The sequence below is a fragment of the Thermobia domestica genome, chromosome 12 (assembly GCF_964235325.1).
Source record: "Thermobia domestica chromosome 12, izTheDome1.hap1.1, whole genome shotgun sequence".
In the NCBI taxonomy this organism is placed as follows: Eukaryota; Metazoa; Arthropoda; class Insecta; order Zygentoma; family Lepismatidae; genus Thermobia; species Thermobia domestica.
In genome coordinates, this window is record NC_137465.1 from 159,937,910 (window position 1) to 159,961,948 (window position 24,039).

Consider the following 24,039-nt stretch of genomic DNA (forward strand, 5'->3'; position numbering starts at 1 on the left):
AAAACAAATACATATATAAAAAAAATCAATTTACTGTAATTGAAGTTTTTGACCATATTGATTAATTATTATCTTCAGGCTTAAGCAATGGTTTGAAGAATTTTGTAATTTTTTCTTGCTTGGCAGTTTTTAAAAGCTCCTTCAATTCAGACTGATATTCAGCAGTGAAATTAGCAATTTGCCTCTTAAAAATAAGACTTCGTTCCATAGACGGATCAATTTTCATAAAGAAATCGCAAAGCTCATTTGCCATTCTTAAACCTTCACTAAGATTTTTCAAATTAAATGTCACGTTTTCAGTGCTTGTTGAAACCTCTTCTTCAATGGGCTGTGAATTTAACATTTCCTCCAAGTCGGTTTCAGTCAAATCTTCATCTTGCGATTCAAGCAATTCATGAATGTCATTTGATTCTATCTGTTCGAACCCATCTCGTCCTATTCCATTCGCAATTTCGGCTATGTTTGCAGTCAAAGTTTGAATTTGCACACATTCTTCTCATTTTCTGCAGTCAGAGCAGGCCACAGTTTTTTCCAACATGACTTCAATGTGTGTGGCTTCAGTTCTTCCAATGATTCTTTTAAGTTTACGATGCATTTTGCTATGTCAAATTTCTTCCAGCATTCCATAACATTCATATCAGGATTACATTCCATATTATCCAATACAATTTTGAAGATTCGTCTAATGTAATAGAGCTTAAAGGCGTGGATTATTCCTTGGTCCATAGGTTGAAGCAAAGCCGTCGTGTTGGGAGGTAAAAATATCACTTTTATATTTGGATGCATAGTTTCAAGTTCGCGAGGATGACCTGGTGCATTGTCCAAAACTAAAACTGCTTTAAAGTCTAAATTCTGTTTTTTAAATAAGTTTCAACTTCAGAAACAAAACAATTGCGGAACCAGTCACAAAAAATAGCGCTTGTAACCCACGCTTTCTTATTAGCACGCCAAAACACTGGCAGGTCGTCCTTGTTTTGATTTTTTAAAGCCCGAGGATTTAACGATCTGTAAAGCATCAGTGGTTTAATGACACAATCTCCAGATGCATTAGAACATAGCAGCAGTGTAACTCTATCCTTTGCTGCCTTAAATCCAGGAGCTGACTTTTCGCTTTTAGAAATGAATGTTTTGTTTGGCATTCTCTTCCAAAACAGTGCAGTTTCGTCTGCATTAAATACTTGCTCAGGTTTGTATCATCCATCAGCTACTAAGTTTGCAAATTCTTCTGGATATCGTTTTGCTGCAGCAGTGTCTGCAGATGCAACTTCTCCAACGATTTTAATGTTACGCAATGTTTGTCTCGCCTTAAATTTATTGAACCAACCTTCCGATGCTTGAAGTCCTCCATCTGTACATTCACCACTACAACTACCATCAGGTTCTTTAAAATGAGCGTAAAGACGGTTTGCCTTCTCCCGGACCATTGGACCACTCAGGGGCACCCTTTTTTGGTTGCGGTCTTCGATCCATAATGACAACGCCACTTCCATTTTTTCTATTGCTTTATCACGAACAATTTTCGCTGACAGTGAAGTTGAAGCTACAGACGACCTTATTTTATCTTCGGATTTTTTTATCGATCGTACAGTTGATTCGTTGGCGTTGAATGAGCGTGATATGGATGTAAACGACTCTCCAAGGCGTAAACGATCAAGCATTTCTATTTTCACTTTAAGCGGTAACACAGATTTTTTTCGTGTCGAAACTCGTTTCTCATTTTTTTTAGTTGACATTACTGTATAAATTAGGAAGACAGCGGTAGAGACGTATTACTCGATCACAATTTTTGTAACGAATGGAAAGACGAAACAATAAAACACGCAAAGCGGCTCTTACCAAAGGACGGAACGTCTAATAATGTGGCGACGTTTAAAAATATACTTTATTCATTGAGTAATAAGGTTGCTTTCATTCTGTTTGTTTACATTCTCAAAAACACCGATCGTGGCGAAGGCGGCTTATGTCAAAGTCCGAAACAATACAGCGGCGATATCATTTAACAACATACGGTAATTTACGCAAAGTCGTAATAAGGTCTATTTTACATTTTATTAGTCCATTTGACGGCGTTTACAAAAGATATTGGGTTGGATACCTATTGGAATCCTTTTTATTATTATGTATGTACGTACTGATTAGATCCGCGAATAAAGAAATCTTTAGCCGCGAATGTAGGAATTGGGTCGCATTTTTTAAATCCGCGAATAGTGAAAACGCGAATGAAGGAAGCGCGAATAAGGAGCTTTTACTGTATTTAGCATGTTTCTTTCATTATTAAGATTTTATGTATAAACTGTTTGTTTTATAGGGTAGAAGGGGGAATTGGGCGCTGGAAGGAAATGGGCGGAGAACTTTTTAAAAATTTATATTTTCATTCCGGTATATTTTTATGGAATTTAATTACATCGAGTGCATAGATGTTGATTAGAAGAAAAAGCTTAGATGAATTTTGAGAGTGTATAATAATGACAAGTAAACAAAAAATGATTTGGTTGAGAATTGACATATTTGAAACTGAGTTTCAGGTTTGTGTGTTTTGATTTGAGTCACAATAAATCGCTCATCTACAAATGTTTTGAATCAGATTTTTTACTGCTGCTTAAAAACATCATAAAGATGGTGCCGTGAAGAGCAGCCATCTTGAATTCTCATGGGGGTATATGGGTGGAATGCCTTAAGTGAACATTTTTTGCTTAGAATTCATTTGAATGATAACTTTTAACCGCTTATAGTTTTTCCGTATGTGATATATTTTGGATTAAGTTCACAGGACAATATACTGTGCTATAAACAATAACTGCAAGGCTTGAAAGGGCATTCAAATATCTTTGAAATTTAGAAATTAATTACTCCTTATTTTGCGTAAACAAAGGTATAATTTTATTTTCTAGGCCAGATAATACTGTTAGTTTTTAAGTGGAATACAAGTTGTATACACCAAATGAAAGCTTGAGTTTTCTTCATTTACACCCAATTACTCCCACAGGTTTATGTGCACCGGCAATGGATTTAATCATTTTGCACCCAATTATACCCTTGGGTGTAATTGAGTGGAAATTAAATCACAAAAATAAAAATGTTGCAGCATCAAAAGTAAAGATGCCGGAAGATTACCACTACCACAGTAGAAGCAGAAGAACCTGCGACATACAATCAGTTCTTAAAAACTAGAAAAACATCTATAACCTGTGAGGAAAAAAGGTGACAAAAACATACCTCCCAATTCCCCCATTCTACCCTAATTATCATTCAATTATTTTGTATTATTCTTGTATTTTGTATTATTCTTGTATTTTTTATTTTCTATTATTCTTGGCGCACTAATGGCTGTCAAGCTGTTGTTACTAATGAACTGCTTTGAAATTATTATTATTATTATTATTATTATTATTATTATTATTATTATTATTATTATTATTATATTTGCTATTTTCTCAGATACAACTTATGCAATTTTGTTGATATTTCATAAATAAATGTTTTATAAATATCCCTAGTACATGCTAGTTGTTTGCCATTAAAAAGTCCACAAACAATAGTTTACTTGTGATGTTGAGTTCTCTTCGGGCGAAGTTTTCCGAAAATGCCTTATAATTTTTTCGTATTTCACAAATAAATGCTTCAGTGATAACTGCAACAACTCAAAATTTAGTTTAAGAAATCAGCGTGAGAAAATTTAGTCCGGTAACCCATACACGTTATTTACATTCATAAAGTCAAAACCAAACAAGTGGACTTCCTAAAATACTTTTATCTTTTCGTATAACCTGTGATTCTAATTCTGCACAGTGTTAAAACCCATGCTTCAACTACTAATAATAATAATAATAATAATAATAATAATAATAATAATAATAATAATAATCTTTATTTCACTGCTGCAAAAACTTGTTACCAAAAATACAACACATTGTGTGGTATGAGAGCAATAAATTACGGTATAATAATAAGTAAGAAAACGGTAAGAGGAGGAAAACTAATATAAACATAATATAGATAAAAGTCAATTAAGCAGAAATAACTGTTGGTCAACGCTGTAAAAATGGTCAAACTCTCTTATCTTAAACAAGGAAAGGAAAGCTAAGAACAGCAGTATTAACATTATATTTTAGCTTAATGTTCCTAAAGTTATTGCTTAAAAGCAGTCAGATTTCATAAAATTTTCAGTTGCTTAATAGAGTAAGTTTAAATTTATATACTGAAAGAATCTGTCTATCTTTTTAAAATTTCACATTTCCAATACAGAAGAACTAAAGTTGGCTATTCCTCATGCTATGATTTGGTACCTTAAAACCTATGTTTCGTAAACAGTATATATACATTATCTAGTATCTTTTGCATGCATACTGCGTCAAAATCTTTTTATTTTATTCGTAACTGTCCAAACCCCAATAATCATTCCAATATTCATAGCTATATGAATAGTAGCTCATTTTGATTTTAAAACATAGCAGTCGAATAAAACATTTTCGCGCAGATTCTATCTTGCTTGTCAAAGTTTTAGAAACTCTCTTCCATAATACTGATCCAAACTCTAGTTTTGGTATTATAAGTAATATATATATATATATATATATATATATATATATATATATATATATATATATATATATATATATATAGATTTTCTCTCTTTGAAACAAATCATTATTTAATAATAATAATAATAATAATAATAATAATAACATGTACAGTATTATAAATGTAGTCAATTCATAGTGAGTTATTAATGCTTCTGAAACAAGATTTTTATTTCGCTTTTAGTAGGTAAAAGTTATGCCCCCTGAAAAATTCTTGGGCCTCCCCCAAGAAAAAGTTGCTAGTTACACCCCTGGCTGAGATTGAGAGATTGCTGACCTGAGATGAGTGGATGTATTTCCTCAGTTTTACCGCTCATCTATTATTAGGGAGCCTCTCTGCTAGTCTAGTGGCTAGCGTGTGCCTTTATTGCACATAATCTCGGGTTCAATTCCCAGCACTACGTACACCAGTGGGAAGCACTAGCAATTTTATCGTCTTGCCTCGACTCACTGTACGAACTTATATACCTTGTTCATGGATCATTCATATACTTCTAACTGAGAGTGCTTGGACAATATGGGACGATCCAGTACACAAAGGATTCAAGTTCACTTTTGGTCATTTTCGACATGCTTCATATTTAAGATGTCTACCTGAAGCTCCTTATAGTGCTTTAAAAATTCACGCCCAGTTATTGTAAATTACTCTTATAATGTAAAAAGACAGTGTTCAACTTTATGTCTCATTTTCTCACAATTCGGTAATTGAATTTGAATCCTTTGTGCTTTGAACGACTCATATGACAAGTAGCATACTTGTTCTCTCGAGACTGTCTGCTTGATGCCAGAGTAGCCTGTCATCTTAGAAGTTTTGCGTATTATGAATACACTGTATAATATCATATAATCGGTTGTTAATTGCTTATCCAACCACAAAGCTACCATACACTTCGATGAACAGTAGTTTCCTCTTTTCTTTTATAAAATACACACAATATAAGGGTTGTGTAAATGAAAATGAGAATTGTATTGCATTCCTATAATAGCTAATAAGATGGAATTTGTGGACGTGCGAAAGTAAGAGAAAAGTGAGTTACATGTCTACTATACATTATGATCAGTTTGACAGTCTATGTACAGTACCAGCGAGCTAGTAGATTGTAGGTACTGTGAGAAGAACATATGCTCGGCTGTAGTATCAATCTTTAACAACGTCGGGGTCATAACATCGTTGAAGAACCGGTAACCCTTCATTTTTTTAAGCCCAAAGATGTAGTAATCGCAGGGAGATCCGTCAGAACTGGAGGACTTTCCAGTACAAATACCCAGTAGATCATGGTACCTGCTTTGTCAGATTTGTTTTGCCGTCTGAGCACTGTACTGTGTGATAGATCCTTATTCTCATACACATTCTTCACACACGACAATACAAGGTCTGTTCGGAAAGTAATGTCACCAAGACAACAAGTAAAACAAAATGGTCGATTTATAATCTGCGAAGGCATCCTGGAATGCCTTTTCAGGAACTGCGATTAAAGTCATTTCACAAGTTGCTTTCACGTCATCAATTGTTCTGTAACAATACGCTTTCAGGGGAGATTTCAAACGGAGAAACAAAAAGAAATTTATGGAAGCGAAGCAGGGATTGTAGGGTGGCTAAAGCAGCGCTGCCACGTAAGATTTCGTGGTAGCTGATCACAACGAAGGCAGTATGGGATGGCACGTTGTCATGATGAAGTTTCCAATCGCTGTTAATATTTGGTCTAACACGCTGGATCTTTGCTCTCAGTCTCGTGAGTACTTCTACGTAAAATTTAGAGTTAACGATTGTCCCGGGAGGTAGAAACTCGCGGAGGACAATTCCCCTCATGTCAAGAAACACAATGAGCGACGTCTTGATTTTTGATTTGCTCATTCGAGTCGTCTTGGAGCGATGGGACGCCGAGGTGTACCACTCGACACTTTGCCTCCTTGTTTCGGGGTCATACTTGAATATCCATGGTTCACCACCCGTGATAACATTGTCCGAAAAGTGAGGATAATTTTGACACAGTTCCAAAATGTCTTGACAAATTTCCACTCGGTGAGATTTTTGGTCGTCTTCAAAATTCATGGGACAAGCTTCACACACTTTCCTCATATGCAAATTCTTGTTCAGAATCTCGTGGACGATAGTTTTTTTTTTTTTTTTGGAATATTTAACATGTTGGTAATTAAATGTTCACTCATTCGACGGTCTGTTTGCAAAAGTTCTTTCACACGAGTCACATTTTCATTCTTTGAGGAGGTTGATGGGTGTAAAGCGCTAGCTTCGTCGACTTCTTCTCGGCCTTCCAAAAACATCTTGTGACATCTGTAGACTTGTCTTTGTGATAAATACTCATACCCGAAGACCTGTTGAATTATTGGAAAAGTTTCCGCCGAAGACTTGCCAAGTTTCACACGAAACTTAATCGCTTGTTTTTGTTCCAGTAAGCGCTGCTTCGTACAAGAGACAAGAGACGAAACGAGGTTTATTAAATTGCCCGTCCTTCACTTCTGAGAGCTCGGAGACAATTGAGCAAGCGCTTACATCACCATCGGTCCCAGCAGATAGACCGCGCTGCAACGTATAGTTGTTTCACAATAAAATATATGACATTACTTTCCATACAGACCTTGTATATTTCGGCTCGACTAATACCTTTTGCCATCAAAAATTGAATATCTACTGGTCTGGCATGTTCTGACAAGACGATTCCAGACTCGTAATTATGTAACCTGCTTCTACTTTAGTAAAGAGCATACAAGTAATAATATCGTCAGTAGCTGCTAGTTGCTTCCACACACGCGAGTTCATAAAGCAACACAACAAAAACAAAGCGCTGTTTCATGAAGCAATGATGCTACTTGTAAAGTCTCACTTTCATTTGAACAATTATTGGGATTTAAATTAGCCGAATAGGTTCTAATTTGCCAGAATTAGGAGGAATGTCAGAATCCTTATAGTGACAAGATTATGATTCTCAATTTTAACCTTGAATAGTTTAAAAAGATCTACGGTCAATTATTTGTTCACTTTCTTCATTCACTTCAGACACAATCCTTTTCTAATTCTCTTTGTATCTGCAATAATGTTTTTCCCTTGGTTTCCGGCACAAATTTTATTATAAAAATCACACCTATAACACTAAGACCACTAAATATCCAAAATGTTACGGATTGACCAAGAATATCAAGAAAATTCTGAAAGAATTTGGTCACAAGGAAGACAATAAACCAAAAAAAGGCTATAATAACACCAGTGGCAGCACTTTTAATGGATGTAGGCAGAACTTCACCAAGAACTACCCATGGAATAGGCCCCATTCCGATTGATAACGCAGCTATGAATACATTGAGTGATATCAATGGTATCCAGCTGAAAGATTCAATGTCATATCTGTCCTTGAGGAAAAAGTAAAGACCCATAATACCCATACATAAACACATGATGAATTCGGAAATAATCAACAGAATTCTACGACCAGCACGATCTACTAAAAAGGTGGAAAAAGATGTAACAACAAGTTGCACCGCTCCTACTGTAATGGTTGCGATATTGGGAGACAAAGAACTACCAGCGTCTTTGAAAATTTGAACAGTAAAGAAAATTATAGTCAGGCATCCACTCAAATTTTGAAATGCCAAGAGACCAAGACATATCATAAAAGCCTTTCTCGTTACGGGGGTATTGAAAATATCTTTCAAAGATCCTTTACTGATTTCAGCTTCTCTACACATTACATTGATTTCTTCCAATTCGTTGTGTATCGGGTAATTTCTGCCTCTGAAAAATTGTAAAGATTTTTCGGCGTCAGACGTTCTGTTTTTGGATATAAGATATATGGGTGTTTCTGGCATCCATATAAAAGTTAAAAAGAGAATTGCAGGTACAATAGCACATATAACATTCAATAATGTATATGAAAGAACAGACCCCATCACATAAACAAGTAAAACACCTGTACAAAGAATCAAAATGAAAAAAGATGACAAAAATCCCCTTATATTAACTTGAGCAATCTCACCAATATACATTGGAGCCATTACAGAAATGGCTGCACAACCTATACCAATAATAAATCTGCCGCAACAGATAACCAATGCAGATCCAGCAAATATGATTACAATCCAGCCGACCAGAAAGGGAATAGCTATAAGCATAATAGTGATTTTACGACCACGAGTTTCTGCAATATATCCTGTGGGTATGGCTCCAACAATACCTCCGATGGCTAACATTGAACCAATCCATGATCCTTCCTCGTTGGTAACTGTCAGTGTGCTATTCGTTGATTGCAGCATGGGCAGCGCTGGTGAAGTCCATGCTATTCCAGTTGCAAAACAAAATCCACCGATGGAAACTGAAATAAAATCAACGTAACGTTATTTTATATCGAGATATTTTTTGTCTCTTAGATTAAAAGCATATTACATGAAATATTATCTACGTACTACCCTAATATTGCGTCACTTTATCGCTCCATTTCAGTACCTTAAGTGCCTCTTTTCCAAATGCTACTGCCATTTAATCTCCACCTAAGTTCTCTAACTGTCGACCTGTCCCCATTTTAACAGTGAATGCACTATGTTCGTTTGTTAACCAACTGATTTACGAGTACTGAAAATAATAAATCAATTTCTCTCTTTTCTTTGCAATGAAGTGAAGTTTTAATGCTTTAATATTGTATTTAAATCCATCCCTCATACGTATTAGCTTTTCATCCAAAGTCCAGACAGAAATGATGGTGTGTCAGAATCAGGAGTGCTTAATTAAAGATCCTTCACATAAAAAAAGCATATTCAAGACTACATAAAATATGATATATATGCAAAACAGCATATAGAAAGTGGCTCATTCAAGACACTACACATCAAAAATGACATATTCAAGACTGTGCACATGAAAAGTTCTACATTTAAGACTCTGCACATGACAAGTTAAACATTTAACGCTCTGTGCATAAAAAGTTTCTGAATATGAAAAGTTGCAAATTCAAGACACTACACATCAAAAATGACATATTTAAGACTCTGCACATGCCAAGTTAAACATTTAACGCTCTGTGCATAAAAAGTTGGACACTCAAGATTCTGAATATGAAAAGTTGCACATTCAAGACTCTGGAATTGAAGTTTCACATTCAAGACTTTCAAAGAAATAACATCCACTGATAAGCTAATCAGATTCCACCTAGAATAATTAATTTAGACTATGAGTTGTAACTACAAATTATAAGATTCATAATTTTTAAAACAGTGCTCAAAAATTTTTAAGCAAAATTTTTGATACATTATGAAAAATTAAACAAAGATTTGAAAGTGATCACTTAATCACGTTTCATCAAGAATAACTTTCTAGTGTTCGACTAATCAGTTTGCACCAAGAAAACCGATTCTCTAATGATCTTAGACAGTGAGTTGTGTCTAAAGTTCAAAGTGATAAATTATTGTTGTTGCATATCAAACAATTTTAATAATTACATATCAGATATCAAGTCTGAAAATTTTCACATCAATGACGTTAGACTGTGAGTCATAGTTAGAATCCTAGAGTTCAACGAGTCAAATTCTTATGTTTATTAATGCTCAACCAGTCAAGTTCCAGCAAGGATAGCTTTTCATTAACGATCTAAGATTATGAGTTGTTAACTAAAGATCAAAATGTGAAATTGTTGTTTTTATTAGATATTAAACGTGTTCATACTTACCTATTAGGTTTCAATTCATAATATTTAATAAGAGCTGTAACTATAATCCTAAGATTCAATAAATTTTCGAACTAAAATATAAAAACTGATCAAAAGAATTTCAAAAAAAAGTATAGAAACATTACAAAATTTTAAAATTAAAATTTTAAAGTGATCAGCTTATCAGACTGTACTAAGAATAATTTTCTACTGTCAGGGCCGGCGCAAGGGGGGTCGAGCCGTGCCATCGCCCAGGGCGGCACGTCTAGTGGGCGGCAAAATTTGAAAAAGAAAAGAATACTATTAAAATATAATGCTTCGTAATAGGCCCACTTGGAAAAATAAAATTGTGTTCCCTGAGAATGTAAGTAAACTTACTTCACTCACATTCAGGAAAATACTCACTCAGGAAATTCAGAGCATTCCCCCTCATTTCCAATTATCAAACTACTAGCCACAGGTATCTCTTTCAAGATTTCCTTTGCAGCGGCGTAGATAAGATTTTCAGCTAGGGCGGATAAGATTGTCAAGTGTCTTTTATATTTTTTTCTATTTAGCAATACTCTAATGCTCCACTCCAAGTACGCAAAAGGTACACTCCCACTTGGGACAGGTCGTTCTAGCCTACAGCACCTAGAGACATTTAGGTTGTAGCAGCGAGTTTTTAACCAATTTACAAATTGTTCATTATCATATCTTATCAACAATATATCTTCTATATATATATATATATATATATATATATATATATATATATATATATATATATATATGTGTGTGTGTGTGTGTGTGTATGTGTATATATATATAATTGTTTTTATATTTAAGCAACACGAGTTTAGCAGCGTCATGGCCGAACACATTAAAAGAACCATGGGAAGACAAAATAAATACCACCATTAGTAAGGAAAAGATGTCCAAAAATTTTTTATTTAAATTCTTAGTGAGTAAATTGAAAGTAAAATACTGTTTTTGTTGAGAGCTGCAACATACTATACAATAATGCTAGACTGTCTGGTACAGAGCAAAGGATCGTTCATTTTGTACAAATTACATACAGTAATGGAGAATGGCTTGTAAAAATTTGCGAACATTTTCTTGGTTTCGTACCAGTGAAAGACATCACTGGTCTATATATAGAACTGACATAAGTAATAATTAAACAGCTAAAAGAAATGAACTTCTATCGAAGACATGAAGGGCCAAAGATATGACAATAGTTCCAATATGAAAAGCAAAAATAAATTCCCAAGCCTTCTATATTCCTTTACTAAACTTTGTCGTTAACGATGCAGCCACAACATCTCAGTCCACCGTTTCATTTTTTTTGTATAGTTAAAAAAAAGTTTATGGCTTCTTTTCTGCAGCAGTTCAACGTTGGGCCATACTAAAGGAACATATTAGCAGCCTCACTTTAAAACCATTCAGCATCACAAGATAGAAGAGCCGAGTTGATGCTCTGACTTCACTTAGATTAAAAAAAAATAGAGGTTTATGATACCTTACTTCAAATAAATAACGATAATAGAACACATAGAATGGTCGCCTAGGATGCTCTGTGTATAGCAAACCAGCTGCGTGACGTTACTTTATTTTGCTCTTTCGTTATCTGGTATGACTTTTTACTCCACCTAAAAATAGTAAGCAAAAATCTCGAAAACATTGATTCAATGTGTTGGATGCAGTCGGTGGTTCTTGAAAATATATCTGAGTACTTTGAGTGGAGCTGAAATGATTCAAAATTTCAATATATCTTAGTTGATATGAGTTGGCATCAGCATTAGATATGGATGACCCACGGATAGGTAATACAGTGCAAGCTCGAAATCGAAAGGAAAAGAGAGTTTCAGTACGTGGCAGAGGATGAAGATATTGAATATCCACAAACAAGATACAAGCTCGATTTTTATTACAAACTTCTAGACGTGATTGTGTTAGCTTTAAGAGAAAGGTTTGAGCAACTTAAACATCACAGCGAGTATTTCGATTTTCTGTACGATATAAATAACCTTAAATATATGCCACCTGAAGTTTTGTCTGAAAAATGTTCTAAACTTGCCAGCATTTTAACACACGACGAGTCGAAAGATATTAACCCCAGTGATTTGAAAGACGAACTGAAACTATCAACCGCTGTAATTAAGCCTAAAAGTTCACCAAAAGAGACTAAAATTAATTAAGGAATATGACTTTGCTCTCTATGTCAGTGTTGCAGTTATGATTTTGTTTACATTACCAGTAACCGTGGCAAGTAGAGAAAGAAATTTTTCGAAACTTACTCTAAGCTTAGTACACGTTTAAGTGGTCTAGTGATGATATCAATGGAACATTAATTGGCTGAAACATTGGACTACGCGAATGTAATAAAGGAATTTGCTCATATCAAAGCAAGAAGTTTTTTTTTTCAATTAAACTATGTTAAATTTGTGTATTTCTATTGTGTTTTAGTACATTATAAGTCTTAAGCTAATTACTTACTTTTGCCGTAATATTTGATTCACTATATTATCCTTTTGCTCCATACTGTATTGGAAACACCTTTTGATATAAAATAAGCTTAAAAACTAAAATTCTTAGTCGGACTAAAGCATATATTAAAAAAAAAAAAAAATCTGTATGCCCTGCTGTATATCACATACAGCGAAATCGAGCATACTGAATATTGTGTCATTTAAATATTAAAGCATTCGAGAGAAGTAGTTCTTTTTTTTATGCTTAATTTTCCTTTTCATACATGTTTTTAAATATGGTATGTTACTTTTTCTTAATACCTGAACATCTTCTATCAAAATAAGGTTTGCGGATTAAAGGGGCGGCATTTGAAAGTACCACACAGGGCGGCAAAACTGCTAGCGCCGGCCCTGAGTTCTCGACTGTATACTTTTGTTTTATGCGGTCAATTGACTTCCGTTTCTTTTTCTTCACGCTATGTTGTACAGAAGTGCTATACCAATAAAAGTTAATTAATAGAAAATTATTATTGACGATGTAAACAGTAATCAGTTATTTTTTTAACGTCTCAATATCAAATTTTTGAATTTGTCTAAGTTAGAATGTTGGGAGTACAATGAATGTAAGAAATATTTTTTTTCAACTTATTAGTGTCTTACCGCATACGTGGGTTACCATATGAGAATATACCTCCCTACTTAGAAATGTTTTTTTTTTTAGGTGGTCAGATTAGTTAGATTACTTGTATTGGTAGATAAAGCAACTTCTACGTGAGCGTGTTAATTTCTTTCTAATTTATATTACAAAAACCAAATTTATATTACAACTAGCAGTTACTATAATATTTCGTGGAATTTTTTAAAACGAAACTCGAATTCCAAAATAGTATTTGAAAAACCATAACACATGACGACATAGGGGAGGCCGGGGTAATAAGAGACACGGCCAAAATATACCCCAAATATCAAATCAAAATTTATATATATATATATATATATATATATATATATATATATATATATATATATATATATATATATATATATATATATATATATATATATATATATATATATATATATATATATATATATATAAGTAATGGCAACGTCAATACCTTTACTTTCCTATTCCACTTGCACTTATGAACTAATATGAGTTTATATTGTCACGCTATAAAAAAATACCTTCACTTTGAACTTACCATAGAAGTTCGTGACTGTTTTAAAATAAAATTTTATTGTGAAAAGTGAGTTACAAATGTGGAAATGACTGCTATGTAACTTTGTGACTAAGATTATGAAGATTGATGTGAAATTTTGAAAAATGCTGAAACATTGCATTTCAGATCTATTGAGAGCATGACTCTTATGACCCCTTTTAGAAATTTTGAAATTATAACGTGCTATTTTTGTATATAGAAAGTAACTAGGGAAATTCCTACTCTGGCAATTTAGTCAGAGTCTGTGCATAGATAGTGACAGTGGAGAATATGCTTTGAATCAACTAATTTCATCATCAACTGGTGAAAGTTTGCCAGGAGAAATGGATCCAACCAGAGCAGAATCTTGCTTAGAAATGTATTACGCCGTGTACTATGATCCTGACTGGTATATTAGGAGGGTTATTGCTTTCCCAGAGGAAGGACCGCGCAAGGTTACATTTTTGAAAAAAGTACTAAGTGGGTTCAATTGGCCTGCCTATGATGACATTCAAACAGTGACATCCAAATTTGTATTTTATGGACCTATCAAACTAGATGGAAATGGAAATGGGTTATTACAGATTTCCAGAGGATAGCTCCAAAAAATTCGTTGTGTTGATAGCAAAGTGAAAAAGGACTTCTGAAACCAAAACAAAAAGATTAAATATGACTCCTCCTCTTTTGATAGGCCTAGGTATTTGTAGGACTATTCTTAATATTTGTTAAACTCATGCCTACATGCCAACAATCCTTTTTCGCCTATATATTTTTCCTATGTTTGTTTAAGTGGTCCAGCCTAAGATAATTAATAAGGCCTACCTGCTACAATTATGTAACACTAAAGTTTAAGTTACATTTATGAGGTTTTTAAATGTTAACAGAATTTACATAGGCTAGCATGACATTTCCAAACTCTGTTGTACATTTTTCATATGGTCGTTCGACTGTACATCGTAAAAGGTTTAATATTCATCTTACATATTTTTCGAAAATATGGTTGTACACAGGCTACATTTTACATAAAATTTGGAAAACAATACGTTTACAACATTTTTCAATGTTCTTTTCGTGTATGATTACAACTTAGTAGCTCTTCAATCCATTTAAGTTAGCTAAAACTATTTTTCAAATGCGGTGTTTTTTTTTTATTGAGAATGTAGGCACTTTTTAAGTTCATTTTCGACATTCTCCAGAAAATTTCTTGTCAGCATTCTTTTTTATTTGGTAGTGTGAGTTTTATCTATAATGTATCTGGATTCCGTAAAACGCAACTATACTTTGTTTCAATGGTTTTTGATATTTAATACTCAGACAAATAAATTTTCCGAACGAACTATTGAATTTCATTTTTTCAATCTTGATATTTCGGGAACATATGTACATATTTCAGATCTGAAAAAAGTAAATTGTTCAGAATTGTCTGAAGATTTTTCTTTAAACCACTACTCATTTTCTATTCTATGTGTATGAGTACTGAGAGCAGAGACACTGACTTTAACAAAACTGTTCGTGATTTTTTTTTACTGTGGAAAAGCAACTGGAAAAATATGTTAATACATCAGTAGTTTTCATTTTTTTAAAATACAATCACATATATTTTTTTCTAATTCCTCAAGAAATCAATGCAAGTGCAAGAATATTTTTTTGTCTCTTATTACCCCGACCTCCCCTATCTGTTTAATTGGACATTTGATCACCCTGGTCGCAACATGTGTGTTAGTAGTGTTTTTGTTACTTCACCTTTTCAGCACCATCACCCTCTCAAAAAAATAGTACCTGAAGCTTGGAAACAAGAGGTAGTGCTTCGGAAGTAAATAAATAACTTTATGTAAAACAAATCTTATTCTGTTACATTCGGTAAAAAAAGTTTATCTTAACAAGAAAAGTAAGTAACCTTTAGTAGTGTTCGGTATTTTATATATCATCCAAAACTCTTTCTGGGTTTACTTTGAAAGCTACAAAATCTTTGTTTACTTTTATTGAAAAGGAGGAATGATATATATTCCTCTTCCATAACGACACCAGCCAGACAAGAGGAAGAACCAGGAATTCGTTGAGACAAAATTTGAGGCTAGCTGTAACATAAACTTCTTATTCTAGCGCATGTTTCTAATTGGTTAACTGGGACTATTTTCTTGCAAACTGAGTAGTTATCGAGGGCAATGATCATATAGGGTTAAGCCCAGTCTGGTCTCCGCAGAGCTGTCCCTTATGCTTGTGGTCGTTCAATGAGCTCATTGGCCGGTAACGAGAGGAGCTTCCGTGTCTTTTACCTGCAATTGGATGATGAAGGCTAGGAATACAAATAAACAAAACACGTCGTTTAACTTCCAAGAATATATTGGCGAATAATTAAAAAACATTATACAAAAGTCGGAAAGGGGATATTCTTTAGAAAAAGAAAAAAAAAGCTACATAGCTTTGAATATCCGCAGGGCTATCAGTTCTGTTCCGCTTCACAGGTCACTAAAGTCTTCATCTAAAGCCTGTTATAGACGAACAAATATTCCATCATATATTGCATCAAATATTTCATCAAACTGGAATTTGAACATGTATGATACCAAGTTGTATGCAACTTTTGGGTTGGTTACAACATTTGATACAACTGTTCTAAATTAGAACATGTTCTATTTCTATCCAACATTATATCAAAGAAAACAAACAAAAATCAGTATGCAGTGGCACTAAAATCGAGTATAATGTGGACACAGAAAGCAGTTGACATTCTTTTGATGCATACTAGCAGTAATCTGTTTTGTATAACTATTAAATTAAAGAATATTAGGGCTAAGTACAACAGGTGACTTCCCAAAATTGGCGTCGATTGAGAATACTCCGTGAATTTTTTTAACAAACATTTTCTTTCACTTTTCTTGATTTAAATGATTTCTTAAGACGTTCTGGCATGCTATTTCTTTGGCGCATGCTCAGTTTATTGCGTACAGATTGACAATATGCCTACATATGATGTGTCTGGAATGATCATGTGTTATCTTATTATATGTAGTTATTTCTTCACGAAATTAATTCGTAATGTCTTAAAATTTGTTTCTCAGGGTAGGAGTTGCATTCATGAGTGCATATTCACTTTAGGGCCATTCCATCGTCACGGGCAGGACATTTACACTACATTTTTGATGCATTAAAGTTGTATATTTCTAAAAGTACAATATAAATTCTGCTAATTGTATGATATATGAGCAGTACAGACTTAGGAGAATATGTAGCTGATGTTTTTCAGTATTATTTCTGTTTAGAGTAGAAAATATTAATTCCTAAACGTCTGTCACGGGTGGGGACAAAAAAGAGAAGTGACTTTCGACACACCGAATGAATGTTACAAAACTCTGTGAATTCTTAGCTCAAAATGTTTTTATTTAAACGGAAATGTATAAATGATGAAATTTTTAAACAAACTTCACATAAGAGAAATTTGTCAAATATTTATTTAATGAATAAACTAAACTTTACTGTGTCACGGGCAGGACACATGGTTGTCACGGGCAGGACACCGTGTGAATCAACACACAACATCTCAATAAGAATTATTTCAAAAATGAAATAAAATCGAAAATAAGTCAATCTACTGTTCTGTTATAGCATTTTACACAAATAATTATATTTACTTTACTTGAGGCTCGCTTTTATCACTTAAAAATAATAATATGCCGTACACTTATTTCTCACCACCTACACTTTAGGAAAAGGTTTTATTTGCCCATTTACACCCACCTTGTAGGGAAATTCGTACAAAACACTGTCTAACAGTATATAAAATAGGTGCTGGTATCCAGTGCCCGTGCCGTGGAAAATCAGCGCCCGGGGCGAGAGTATACGACGCGTCGCGGCGGCGCCCCCGTAAATATGAGTGAGGTCGACAGACCAGGCAAAGCGTCACCATAGTTGACGCGACGCTTAAGAAAATTTTCAAAAATAAACCCTGCTTTTCCTTGATTTTGTGCACTTTTCAATACTGTTTTCCTTCCATTTTATATATATATTTCCTCCTGAATTTTGCGCCCCCTTACTTTGACGCCCGGGGCCGTCACCCCGCTCGCCCCTCCTCTCTCCCCCCGGGGCACAGCACTGCTGGTATCAAAGGTATTATTTGATCAAAATGCACGTAAGACACATCTTCATCAGTCTTGAAAATTTTTACCGCAATCGCTTACGGTCTTCATACGAATTTCCTTGACTTCTTCGTTCTCTTCCACTGGGCTTTAGTTGCGCGATAGTTGCATGTCTATGTTTTATTTTTCTGTCCACCAGACAAAAATTCCATCAACAAAAATGTTTCTTGTGTTATATCTTCAACAGCTGGTCTAACACAAGCCTTGTTAACATGCAATCCTAAGTCGTCGCTCAGGATAGCTTTATGGCTTTCGGAATCATCATTTTCAGAATCTGTTAGAAATTTAAAGATTTTATACGGATGAAGCTCTGATTTAAAAGTTCAACGAGCTACCAGATTTTCGCTGTCAAATTGCAGGATAAACTATTTTGATTGGGGACATTCAATTGACAAGAGCATTTTCCCGTCTTTTATTCAAAACGTTTTTTTTTTTTTTTCAATTTCTGCTGATGATAGTAGTAAAACATATATTTTGAAACGAAGAGCTTACAGCTGCTACGAAATCACCAGCACATTCTACAATTACTTTCTTTTGTTTCACAAAGTTCCATGCTGGCCGTTTGGTACGTACTCCAATCCCATCTATACTGCTCCCTTGAAACGAACAGAAAGGTGACGCTAATGATAATATTTATATGACACTTATTTTAAGTTAAAACATCATACTAACAGTAATAGACAATCCTCTATTTAAGTAAATAATGTTCATGCTTAGAAAACTTTATTTTAGTACACATGGAGTCATTTTCTATCATGAATAACCAATGTACACAAACTATCCCACCAGTGGCATGCCCACTGTCACGGGCAGGACAAGTTTTCAAATTGAAATAAATCGAAATATATTGTTAGCATTAGTCTAAAATTTGGTAAATGTGAAGTACACGTGCAAATTGTTACTTCTACTAAGTACGAACCACTTTCACAAATTTAGTAATTCAGTACAAGAACTTTTGGTAGTTTTCTGTCACGGGCAGGACACTCAAGTTGATCTTTAATATTATAAACAATTTTTATCCTGTAAACACTTTTTCAACTGCAGCTTGTAGCAAAAAGAAGCATCTTGAATAGCTCGAAGTTACTTCAGCCAAACATGCACAATATACCGCAAAATGTTGCCAATAACAAGAATAAAAAAAAATCCTCGCAGCTGACATGTTACAAGTTCACAACTCAGACTTAAAATTGTACGTGAATTCTAAGTATAAATAAGTTTTTCTTTGTGAAAAAGTAAATTTCGTTCTATTTACTTCATATATACGTAAAAATGCATTGGTTTTGACAGTTTTCGAAAATTTGGGTTCAGGCTCACTTTCGCGTGGAATGGCCCTTTACGAGGACTTTCTTTAAGGGTCTTCACTACAGCGAAATTAACATACGGTTAATTTTAGAGTTTTTCTGTAATATATTCTAAACTAACAAAAAATATTCGAAAGGCAATTTACTACAATTCACCTATCTGCTTTTGGTATACCGCTATTAACAGAACCCGCAAAAACTGTTAAATCTATCTACAGTTGCAAATCGAAAGCAGATAGATGAGTTGTGATAACGGTATCACACGCAAAATCGTATTCTTTAGTTCACTACGTTTATGCTTTTAGGATATTTTTATTTGTTTTGAGGTTATTACAGAAAAACTCTAAAATTAGCGGTAGTTTAATTTCGCAGTAGCGAAGACCCTTAAGGTATAAATACGCATCGGACGAATAACATTTAAAAAGAGAGTGCAGGAAAAGCAACTTACGATAGGTGGCCATTAAAAGCGAGGATGATATTTAATCGATTTAGAGCAGGAGCACAACATGGGACCCACAAGTTAGCACAGGGTTGGGTTCGCAAGAGGTAGACGTTCCATAAAATCACAGGTTAGAGTGCGTAATATTTTCGCATTTCTAAATATACATTAGTAGTTTCCTACACTGAAAAATTCGTCCGGAATTTAATATCCTACAGAACCCTCCTTAATATGTACTCTCTCATTTTAACTGTAAAGCCTAACATTGGGTAACTGTTTAGTAATGGGAGACCAACACTAACGTAGACAGAAAACAACGTGACCTGCGAAAGACTCGCTAACGCTCGCTCGGCAATACTGACTGAATTGAATGTTATTAACCTAACCTAACCGAATGTGAATAGAATATCGCAAAAAAGTCGATTAAAAACCTGGCACCCCAAAGCTAAAGTATAGCCTAATATTTTTATGACGGGTTATTTATTCTTAATCAGTGCCCCAAAGTTACAAAAGTTGCTCGAATATTAACTGAATTAGACGAAATTTAAGCATCGGACCAATAAATAGAATATAGATTCATACGTATTTACTGAACAAGAAAGGAACCATGAAAATAAGATTTATTTCGGAATAGCAATAAAGGAGGGAAATGAAACAGAAGTAATTGTGAATAGTCATTCCATTCATTTCTACAACCTTATTCATTATGGTTATACCAGCAGGTGCTACCATAAAATTAAACAAACGTTTAGGTAACCTAACAATTGAGTCAAGAAATATAAACAAATGTGCAAGTATATTCATCCTTATATTTGATCGTTTATAATGGGTGCGAAAGTTTTAGCCAACTTATTTGACCTAATTACCATCAAAGAAAAGTTTGATATAATATTTGAAGGAAAAGTATGACGATGTATAATAGGCTTTAGACTATAAAATGTCACTTTGAAACAATACATTCCGTAAACTAGAATCCACAGGGACCCGGGATCCTCATTAAATTCGAATGTCACTTAAATCTTTCATTTGGCGTCAATTCAATTCCATGTGCCGCTTTCCCCACTGCTATCTGCCGAATTTGTAACAAAGGAGAGAGATACTCGTGCTTGCTCTGCACTTATATAGGGTGAACACGTGATAGTGGTGTTGTCAGATCCCTAGTAGAGAACATGTGGTACCAGCTCCTACCACATGCTCTCCCAGTCTCTATCAGAGAACATGTGTATGAATTACAAATCCTATCATTGACTTATCCCTGCAATAGCTATTGGAAATGTTCCTCACGAAAATTCGGATGTATCTGTGTGGGTTTATTCTTATCGATGACTCTAAGCAGTTGTTTACGTAGAATGTTTCTGGTGAAATCAGAAATAGCAGTTTGAAGATTCGAGAGCGTGTGTATTTTATTCTAGCATTGTTCCTAATTAGTTAACTGGAGTTATTTATTTATTTATTTATTTTGCAAAGTTGGGAGCTATAGAGGACACAAAACATATGGGGTTCAGCGCACTCTACCTCCCACAGAACTGTCGCAGTTTCTATCAGAGACTAGATGTATTAATAATAAATCATATCATTAATTTACCCTTTCAATAGTTGTTGGAATAATCCCCATAAACATTCGGATATGTTTGCATGGGTCTCGTCTCGAAAATTCCTAGAGTGGTTTGTGTAGAATGTTCCTCCATAAACAGTACTTTTACCACAACTCTTTCATTGTCTGTATGTACTCATCATGCTCATGTAAGACGTATATATAAGAAATATTTGCTGTTTTAAAGGTAATATTTTTCTAAAGTAACACAATTCTCAGCAGATACAGAAACATATGTTAACAATCATTCAAATTAGATTAATACAGAATTAACAACGAAGAACGATATTCCTTAGACACACCTTCTTGTCTCAAAGTCATCAACCTGACTGAGTCTTGGATGCAAACTGTATATAAAGCTGTATTACCTACTCTTGTAGAAAACATTACTCACTCGCAGCGCACGGAGTATAGTTGCTCAGCATATTATCCTGTTTTTACAGGCGTATAGTTACTTTCCGAAAGCACTGTACTTAATATTATTTTTAACTATACATCCCAATAATTAGAAAATGCCTACAGGAATCAATTTGAGGACCCTTCAAATAAATGAATGAATGCTGATTTATTTTTGAATAGAACAATGCATTAATAGCATTGAAACAATCACTACACGTTTGATTATTGCCTTGGTTACCATACACACTATTAGAATTTGTATATACAAGTTGATTTACATAATTGTATATACATAGTTGATTTTTATAATTACTTTCTTATATATATATTTCGTATTAAGAATGACCAAAATACATATGGAAGCTCTTCACATCATACTCCTCATAATATATTGTGAAATGATACAGTCGTCTCTGTTCTCCGATGACAAGAAATCCAGAATTATTAGTGGGACAACTGTTGGAAATTTTTCTAAGTATACGTTTATTGTTCGAGTGGTGAGAAAAGATCCAAATGCCTTGTGTGGAGGATCCATCTTAACGACAGAATGGTTAGTTACAGCCGCTCATTGTGTTGTTAATAAGGTAACATCTGAAATATTTCCGGTTGAGAAATTCACACTATATGCTGGAACACCTCTTCTAAAAGATAGCAAAACAGACCCAAATCGTCAGAAAAAACAAGTTGAAAAGATTTATGTTCACGATGGATATTGGGCCAAACACAAAGAAGACATAAAACATCATGACATTGCATTAATGAAAATTGTTGGTGAGTTTACCCTAAACGACTTTGTATCACAAGTGAGTTTTGCTTGCCAAGATTTCTTGAACAAATACGATTTTAGTGTGAAATGCTTTGTGGCTGGTTGGGGTAAAATTGGTATTGAGGAAGACTCACCGGCAGCTGATGTATTACAAGAAGTTGACGTTCCTCTTGTCGACGCTGCGGAATGTGCTAAAAAGTTAAATAGAGACTTATTTGAGGCTGGCACAATCTGCGCAGGATACACGGAAGGTGGGAAAGATGCGTGCCAAGGAGACTCTGGAGGACCTCTGGTATGCAAAAGTGTTCTTGTTGGATTGGTTTCTGGGGGTATTGGGTGCGCAATGCCTGATAAACCGGGTATTTATGCTTACGTTGGCTACTATACAGAATGGATGAACACCACCATGAATGGAATACTACCTCCCTGCACGGCGGCAGAAGCTAGTAGTACAACGGCGGCAGAAGCTAGTACTACAACGCTGATAAAAACTAGTGATAGAACAACAAGTACTATATCGCCAGATCAAAATTTAACCACTAAAAAAAATTCAACAGCAACGAGAGGAAATCGTTGTGGAATATTATTGATGATTAGCTTTGTATTAAGCAGTTTAGATTAAACATAGTTGATATCACTGAAACATATGTAAGATAATATAATTCTTAATAACTTTTAATTCAACTCATTGATTTATATGCTTTCTTGAAATAGCATAATCAGTAGCGTCATTTCAGACTTTACCAAAAGGAGAGGGAGCAAAATTGTCCACCGACATAAGAATTTCAAGTTTTTTATTAATATATTAATATACAATTTATTAAAAATATATGTTTGTCAAACTTAGGGATCTGGCATTTACCCCTCTTCCCTCCGTGAAGGACGCTCCTGAGCATAATTAGAGTGAAGCTCCTATTTACTCGACTTAAGCGTGTGGTTATCCGGGTACTCGAACCGTTCTTAACAACCGAACTTGACACGGTGATTCGAGAGCACGCGGTTGAGTGTCGTAAGAGTTCGCATGTCTAGATCGAACCTATCATTGAGGAATAATAACCAAAAAATCAGGTTGTCCATAGACTTAACATTAGAAAACCGTTTGGCGTGCGAATTGTCATTGTAAACAATGGAAAATAGAATTGAATTTTCAGCATTAGAAATAGAACGAAACCCTTTTCATTTTGTTCTGCGAATACAATTATTCAAAGGGAAGCTCCTCTTTAATCGACTTAATGGCTGAACCGTTCTTAACAACCAAATTTAACATGGTAATTCGAGAGAGCGCGCGCTGAGTGCCGTTAGGAGTCGCATGTCCAGATTAGACATATCATTGAGGAATAATCACCGAAAAACTGGAATAACCAATAAAGGTCGATCGTTTCGCTCCAAATTTGCAATTATTGTATACCTAGTATATTAAGGGTGTTGAATACCTGCACCTTCTATCCTCAGTTACTTTTCTATTTCTGAAAACTGGAATTTTAATGATGTGACTTTACTTATTTCTTCTTCAATTGTAGT

The 24,039-nt window shown here is 34.4% G+C and overlaps 2 protein-coding genes across 2 annotated transcripts in view; one reads left to right on the plus strand and one right to left on the minus strand.

Annotated features, from left to right (window-relative positions):
- Positions 1-4,694: 4,694 nt before the first annotated feature.
- The window catches only part of LOC145666779 (facilitated trehalose transporter Tret1-like), a 30,483-nt gene continuing 11,138 nt past the window's right edge, over positions 4,695-24,039 (minus strand). The window contains exon 3 of the mRNA XM_081734333.1: positions 4,695-8,905. Coding sequence (XP_081590459.1) covers positions 7,593-8,905 — 1,313 coding nt within the window. The 3' untranslated portion in view covers positions 4,695-7,592. The remainder of the gene's footprint in view (positions 8,906-24,039) is intronic.
- LOC145667129 (trypsin eta-like) lies at positions 22,024-23,140 on the plus strand. The gene has a single exon (XM_081734872.1). It carries the CDS (start codon positions 22,094-22,096, stop codon positions 23,138-23,140), a length of 1,047 nt encoding a protein of 348 aa, XP_081590998.1. The 5' UTR covers positions 22,024-22,093.